We start from the raw sequence: 7,500 nt of genomic DNA, 5'->3' as shown, positions 1-7,500 counted from the left end.
TTTAGAGAGGCCATCTTCTTTTTCGGTTCTGCAGACAACACCAAATTATAAAACTGTGAGCATCTGTCTCCACCTACAGGCACAATTGAGAAAGGACATGCATGGGAACAACCACAGAGCCAGAGATGGGCAGTATCTTTGATAAATACGTTCAAAAATACGTATTTCAAATGGTATTTTATCATTTGTATTGTATTGGGTTGAAGGAAATAGATTCATATTTTGTATCAAAAGATAGATAGATAGATAGATAGATAAATAGATAAATAGATAGATAGATACTTTATTGATCCCCAGGGGAAATTCAAGGTCTCAGTAGCATACAGACATCACACACACATTCACATATGAGGCAAAATTTATTGTAATTGGTGTGTATTTTTGTAGTTTACAAATATTTTTGGTAAAACCAATACTTTTGATGATGTGATGACATCATAAAGGTGCAAAAACACTGAATGTAGCCTCTGACTGGTGCTGATTCAGTAATTTGCCCAGACTTGTGATGTCCTCCAAAAGCTAATGATGACACAAGGAACCTTTCTGAGAAAGGTTGGGCAATGCATTATGGGCATGCATTGACAATGTCAGAGACTTCATATGTCAGCATGAGTTTGAAGTTATTTTCTGTAATAGAACTGCATTCGGTTGCTTTAAGCCCACATTCTTTGGCTGTCAATAGGTTCAGTGGTTGTACCACTTGACAAGTTCAGTTGTGACTGACTTTTTCAGTCCATCTCTGACAGTATTTAGGATAAGAGATGTAACAGATAGGTCAGCATCAGTATTAGCACTGATCTGTTGATTGTTTACAGATGTATGGCATATCTCTCAAACACTGCACTGCATCTATAATCAACTGAGTCAGTGTACTGATGAAGGAATAGATTAAATAGACAGGTAGGCCTATGGAAGGTTTACAAAGTGATTTCTTCTCTTTAAAGAGTATTTTTAGTTTTATTTTTTTTTAATACAAAAATGCAATATTTGATGCAGGGTGTGGCTGCTGTATTTTGTAGCTTATTTTTACACACTTATTATGACCGCCGCGCAGCGAAGTACTAATATAGGTTTAGTCAGATTTTTTTTTTTTTTTTTTTTTTTTTCGCATGTCCAAATTTTCGTCAAGGATTCCCGGGACACTGAAAGACCGGGGTACACGAAACTTGGTGGGCATGTAACCCCACATGGATAGCATGGAACCATCGTTTTTCGTTTTGATCTGTAGCCCCCCCGCTGTACTGGACCCCCCGAAAGGAGGGTAGGGCAGACACAGTTTTCTGTGAATATCTTGAGAACCGTAGGGCCTAGGATGACCATTTTTTTCCGTATGTTTGCCTCCAGGGGTCATGTTAACCCATTCCACGTGCACACATGTGCATAAACAGATACACACGCACACACACACATACATTCACAGTAATCATACGTATGACACATACTCACACCGTAGACATATGTACGCATGCATGCACATGCACAAACACACATACGCAGACAAACACACAAGCACGCACACACACACACACACACACATAAACATAAACGTGTGCACGCACACATGCACACAATTCAATAATTTCCCAGAATTATGAACAGGCAAGATGGGGGTGGGGTTGTATAAAATGAATTTTACATGTGAAATCTATGAACTAATCATGTTTTGGTACTTGTTGTCTAGCAGATACCAATGAGAATTGAGTGTGGATAATGCAATTTAGTGAGACAGTTAGAATCATATAGGCCTTTCAGCGTGATTTATTTTTGTGAAAAAAATGTGCTGGACTGGGCGGCGGTTATGTTTTGTACCGCTCTGCGGTACATCTAGTTTTTGAGAAATTCATTGTTTTAATACATTTGCAGTGACTAAAACGCATAATACGCTATGGTAGGCCACCCATAGGTGGCGTGGCAGGATTGAGATGTTGTTCCATGTTGACCCTTCATCCGGAAGCGGAAGCTTGCCAATGTGTTCCATTCGTTAGTGCAGACGAGCGTGTTTGAAACGTTTAGAAGAAGGTTTATGAGAAGTTATCTTTTGCCGTTGTACAGTGGAAAATCTACATTTGTATTGACTTTCTCCTCTCCTAAACGGTAGAGGAGGAATAATAGGTCTGTGCGTAACTGTAGTGGACCACTTTAAATAATTCCTTACGTAACCAAAGGTTAGCTTTATTAATTTGTAGCCGTGTTGATCACGGAACCAACACAGCGAAGTTATGGCGGATGTTACTGCCCGTAGCTTGCAGTACGAGTACAAAGCGGTAAGTTTCTTGCTCCCAAACTCAAGCGTGTAAAATTATGCGTGTTATGCATTGTGTAGATATTTTCGGAAGATCTGTTTTGTGGTCTGTAAATGAACGACCAGCAAGTTGATTGTTGTTAGCACTTAGCCAACTTGGTTACGCACCGCTAATGTTAGCCTTGCGCAGTCAGTAGCGTTAGCTGGCTAACTAAAATAGCTTGCTTGTACAATTTCATTCTCTGTAAATGCTTCTTTGCATTGTATTATTGTTTCCAGAGATAACCCATTAACACATCATGAAATACATGAAACATGCACGCGCAATTACAATTGATCTGCTATGCTCTAAATACTGCCTCGGGGCCTTATAATATAGTTGTGTGTGTGTGTAGGATAAATTAACAGAAACAGTAAGCATTCAGTACGTTAAGCTTACGTATTGGATCGCCAAGAGCACACATACTGAGTTATCCACCTAAAACGTTTGCAGCGTGCCTGCTTCCATGAGACTCTTTAGAGACTAGCGTCCAAGAATGTTTCAAGGGATGTAAAGTATACATGTAAAGCTTAATTTTCCGTCTGCAGAACTCTAATTTGGTCTTGCAAGCGGACCGTTCGCTTATCGACCGCACACGTCGCGATGAGCCTACCGGGGAGGTTCTGTCGCTCGTGGGGAAACTGGAGGGGACCAAGATGGGGGACAAGGCCCAGAGAACCAAACCATCGATGCTGGAGGAGAGACGAGCAAAGTGAGTCGCAACACCTCATCTGCATCTAGGAATGGGTTGATTCTGCTTCTGCAGATGTTGTTTGTGATAGTGTGTTGTTTTGATTCTGTATTGTCAACATCATCTTTTGTGACTACAAACAGTATTATCCAAATAACTTGCATCCCTGCGTTGACTGGTTCTGTTGAGAAGGTCCATATTGACAGGTCGTCAGGGTCTACTCATGTTAGTGCTGTTGCAAATGTTATTGTTTTAAGTTAGAATCCTGTGATGGCTACGTATTCAAACAGACAGATGTGACTGCTTTTGACCAGTTCTTGTAAACGTGGCGTAGTCCAGCCCTGACACTGAGTGTGTGTTTGTTATGGTGTGCAGGCGGAGGAAGCGAGATGAGGATCGTCATGACATCAACAAGATGAAGGGCTTCACACTGCTGTCGGAGGGCATCGACGACATGGTGGGCATTGTCTACAAACCCAAGACAAAGGAGACCAGGGAGACATACGAGATCCTGCTCAGCTTCATCCAGGCTGCGCTCGGAGACCAGGTACATACACACACAGGCTTGATAATGTTTTAACGAGTAGTGGTTGGTTTGTAGCTGCAGGTGCCATAATATTGTATAATATATCTATAATATTTTTGTTGTGCATGTTCTGGAAAACAGAAAACCATTGCAGAGGAAATGGGTAGTGGTAGTGTTGATAAATTAGATTAGTGGACACATGCATGGACTGTTATCCTGTGCATGTGTGAGCTCCTACTCTCTGAGAAGTGGGTATCTTTGTGAGAGATGATCAGCATCACTCACCCCCCCTCACCCCTGCAGCCGCGTGACATCCTGTGCGGTGCGGCCGACGAGGTCCTGGCCGTGCTGAAGAGCGATAAGATGCGGGACAAAGAGCGGCGACGAGAGGTGGAGCAGCTGCTGGGCGTCACCGATGACACGCGCTACCACGTGCTGGTCAACCTGGGCAAGAAGATCTCCGACTACGGCGGCGACAAGGAGCTCCAGAACATGGGTGAGAACACTGAGGCAGTGCAGAGGAGTATTTTTCAAAATTGCCCCATTACTTACCTGAGAAATGTAGAGGAGGCAATGCACACTGGCTGGGGGGAGGGGGGGGGAGGGGTAATAGTAGAGGGGGGGTTTTCAAATTTGCCCCATGACTGACCTGTGAACTGTTCTTGCTCGTAGATGATAATATTGATGAGACGTACGGAGTCAACGTGCAGTTTGAGTCCGATGAAGAGGTAAGTTTGCCCCAACGTTGCTCTCTCTGTTCACTGTGTGCGTGCGTGCTGTTTGTTTGTGTTCATGTTGATGTGTGTTTGTGTATTTGCTTGCATCCATGTGTTAATGTGTGTGTGTGTGTGTGTGTGTGTAGGAGGGTGATGAGGATCAGTACGGCGAGGTGAGGGATGAAGGCTCCGATGAAGACAGCGAGGGGGAGGAGGCCGGCGTGGGCTGCGCACTCTCTGCTAATGTAAGGATTCACCACACCGCACACGCACCACACCCACATACCGCACACACGCACCGCACGCACCACACACGTGCTACACACATGCACCACACGCGCACCACACCCACATACCGCATTACACACGCACACCACACACCGCCTTCTGCGCATGCACCACACACACGCACTAATAACACTTGATTATTTTCACCTTTTAGTGTCCTAACCAGGGTCACACACACATGCATACACTTGATTATTTTCACCTTTTAGTGTCCTAACCATGGTCACACACACACACACTTGATTATTTTCACCTTTTAGTGTCCTAACCATGGTCAGACACACACACACACACTTGATTATTTTCACCTTTTAGTGTCCTAACCAGGGTCACACACACATGCATACACTTGATTATTTTCACCTTTTAGTGTCCTAACCATGGTCACACACACACACACTTGATTATTTTCACCTTTTAGTGTCCTAACCAGGGTCACACACACATGCATACACTTGATTATTTTCACCTTTTAGTGTCCTAACCATGGTCACACACACACACACTTGATTATTTTCACCTTTTAGTGTCCTAACCATGGTCACACACACATGCATACACTTGATTATTTTCACCTTTTAGTGTCCTAACCATGGTCACACACACACACACTTGATTATTTTCACCTTTTAGTGTCCTAACCAGGGTCACACACACATGCATACACTTGATTATTTTCACCTTTTAGTGTCCTAACCATGGTCAGACACACACACACACACACTTGATTATTTTCACCTTTTAGTGTCCTAACCATGGTCACACACACACACACACACACACACACACACACACACACACACACACACACACACACACACACACACACACACACACACACACACACACACACACACACACACACACACACACACACACACACACACACACACACACACACACACACACACACACACACACACACAGACACACCACAATACAATACGCTTACACGCATGCACCAATAATACACGCATCTCACACACACACGACCGCCACACGCATCACGACACACACGACACACACGCATTACGCGCATACTACACTGCATACATGTACTACAGTCATTAAAGTATAGCACACATACTATAGCATACATTATACCCATGCTGTAGCACACATGGCATTAATATAGTATACCTCCCATAGCAGCTCTAGCACAGCATACATATTTACACTTGTAACACATCACTACTATTTCTCCAGTGACTCATTCCTGCCTTCAAATCATTTTACAAACATGCTGTTCATGATTCTTAATGTTAATGAGTTTCTTTTTACTGTCTGACATGTGTACTTTCAAATTTTGTTGTACATGCACAATGACAATAAAGATATTCTATTCGATTCTATTCTATTCTGACGTGGTCACATGTTGTTTATTTGTGTGTGTGTGTTTAGCTGGGCGCTACCGGTGACGTGATGAGTGCTAAGAAGAAGGATCTGCACCCGCGTGACATCGACGCCTTCTGGCTCCAGAGACAGCTGAGCCGTTTCTATGATGACGCCATCGTGTCTCAGAAGAAGGCTGATGAGGTCTTGGAGATCCTGAAGGTATGAGCTCCTTCTTTAGTGTTTCTCTGTGAAACGTGGAGCGGTGAAGTCGCGGCCTATTGACTTGAGAAGTCCGACACTTATATCGTCCAGTCAGTGTGTTAAAACTCTTTTTTTTTTTTTCTTCTTTTTTTTTTTAAACGCTACCTGTTTCTGACTAGTTGGAATACATTATTCATCATGTTATCATTCATTGTTATCATATTTTCACGTTTTCTGTATTTTTTTCTGACTTGTATTCGTGTGTGTGTTTTCTCTCCTAGACGGCCAGTGATGACCGAGAGTGTGAGAACCAGCTGGTGCAGCTGTTGGGCTTCAATACATTTGATTTCATCAGAGTCCTGCGCCAGCATAGACGCATGAGTGAGTCACACACACACACACACACACAACCTATGACCGTACACTAAATATTTTTGTCTTGTAAAGAAATGCTTTGGGAAACACTGATCAACATGTTTTCCATCATTCAATTATTAATCAAACAACAAATTTATTAACCAAGAAAGTAACGACAGATTTTAATTGATTATGAAAATAAATATTAGTTGCACACACGGTTGCATACATACACTTGATTATTTTCACCTTTTTAGTGTCCTAACCAGGGTCACACACACATGCATACACTTGATTATTTTCACCTTTTAGTGTCCTAACCATGGTCAGACACACACACACACACACACACACACACACACACTTGATTATTTTCACCTTTTAGTGTCCTAACCATGGTCACACACACACACACACACACACACTATTTTCACTAGTGTCCTAATGGTCCATGTCTCTGGCCTCCCCAGTCCTGTACTGCACCATGCTGGCCAGTGCTCAGAGCGAGGCTGAGAGGGACCGCATCATCAGCAAGATGGAGGCCGACCAGGACCTGTCCAGAGTGCTCTACCAGCTGCAGGAGACCGAGAAGGAGGACATCATCCGGGTGAGTGGACACACACACACACACACAATGTTTGTCTGTGTGTGTGTGAATGGCCAAGCAGACTAGCATGTGTGTGCTTTGTCCTGCAGGAGGAGAGGTCTCGCAGAGAGAGGGTGAGGAAGTCTCGAGTGGACGACATGGAGTCGATGGATGTCGACCATGGACAGGTGAGTGTTTGTTTTTGTTTGTTTTTTTCTTTCTCTCTCTGACACACACACACACACCTACCTACCTACCGACCTCACTCAGTCACAGCACTTGAACATCAGCTAATCTGACATCATCCATCACAGAGAAACTTTTCTACTTGCAGATTATTGCCAACTGCTGAATTAATTCTGTGTTTGTGTGTATGTATGTGTCCGTCTGTGTGTGTCCGTCTGTGTGTGTGTGTGTGTCTCTGTGATCCTAGTCTGTGGCCCCACGGCAGCTGTTGGACCTGGAGGACCTGACCTTCACCCAGGGAAGCCACTTCATGGCCAACAAGCGTTGTCAGC

The 7,500-nt window shown here is 43.6% G+C and overlaps 1 protein-coding gene across 1 annotated transcript in view; it reads left to right on the top strand.

The window, feature by feature from the left end:
- The first annotated feature begins 1,972 nt into the window (after positions 1-1,972).
- Positions 1,973-7,500, top strand: part of snrnp200 (small nuclear ribonucleoprotein 200 (U5)) — a 28,956-nt gene continuing 23,428 nt past the window's right edge. Inside the window, 11 exon segments of the mRNA XM_048244554.1 lie at positions 1,973-2,264; positions 2,831-2,994; positions 3,349-3,520; positions 3,803-3,995; positions 4,172-4,227; positions 4,362-4,460; positions 5,905-6,057; positions 6,321-6,420; positions 6,867-7,003; positions 7,093-7,170; positions 7,416-7,500. The exon segment at positions 7,416-7,500 is cut by the window's right edge and continues 89 nt beyond it. Coding sequence (XP_048100511.1) covers positions 2,220-2,264; positions 2,831-2,994; positions 3,349-3,520; positions 3,803-3,995; positions 4,172-4,227; positions 4,362-4,460; positions 5,905-6,057; positions 6,321-6,420; positions 6,867-7,003; positions 7,093-7,170; positions 7,416-7,500 — 1,282 coding nt within the window. The 5' untranslated portion in view covers positions 1,973-2,219.

Source organism: Alosa alosa, chromosome 5, assembly GCF_017589495.1.
Source record: "Alosa alosa isolate M-15738 ecotype Scorff River chromosome 5, AALO_Geno_1.1, whole genome shotgun sequence".
Lineage (NCBI taxonomy): Eukaryota > Metazoa > Chordata > Actinopteri > Clupeiformes > Clupeidae > Alosa > Alosa alosa.
This window is presented reverse-complemented; position numbering and strand designations above follow the sequence as displayed.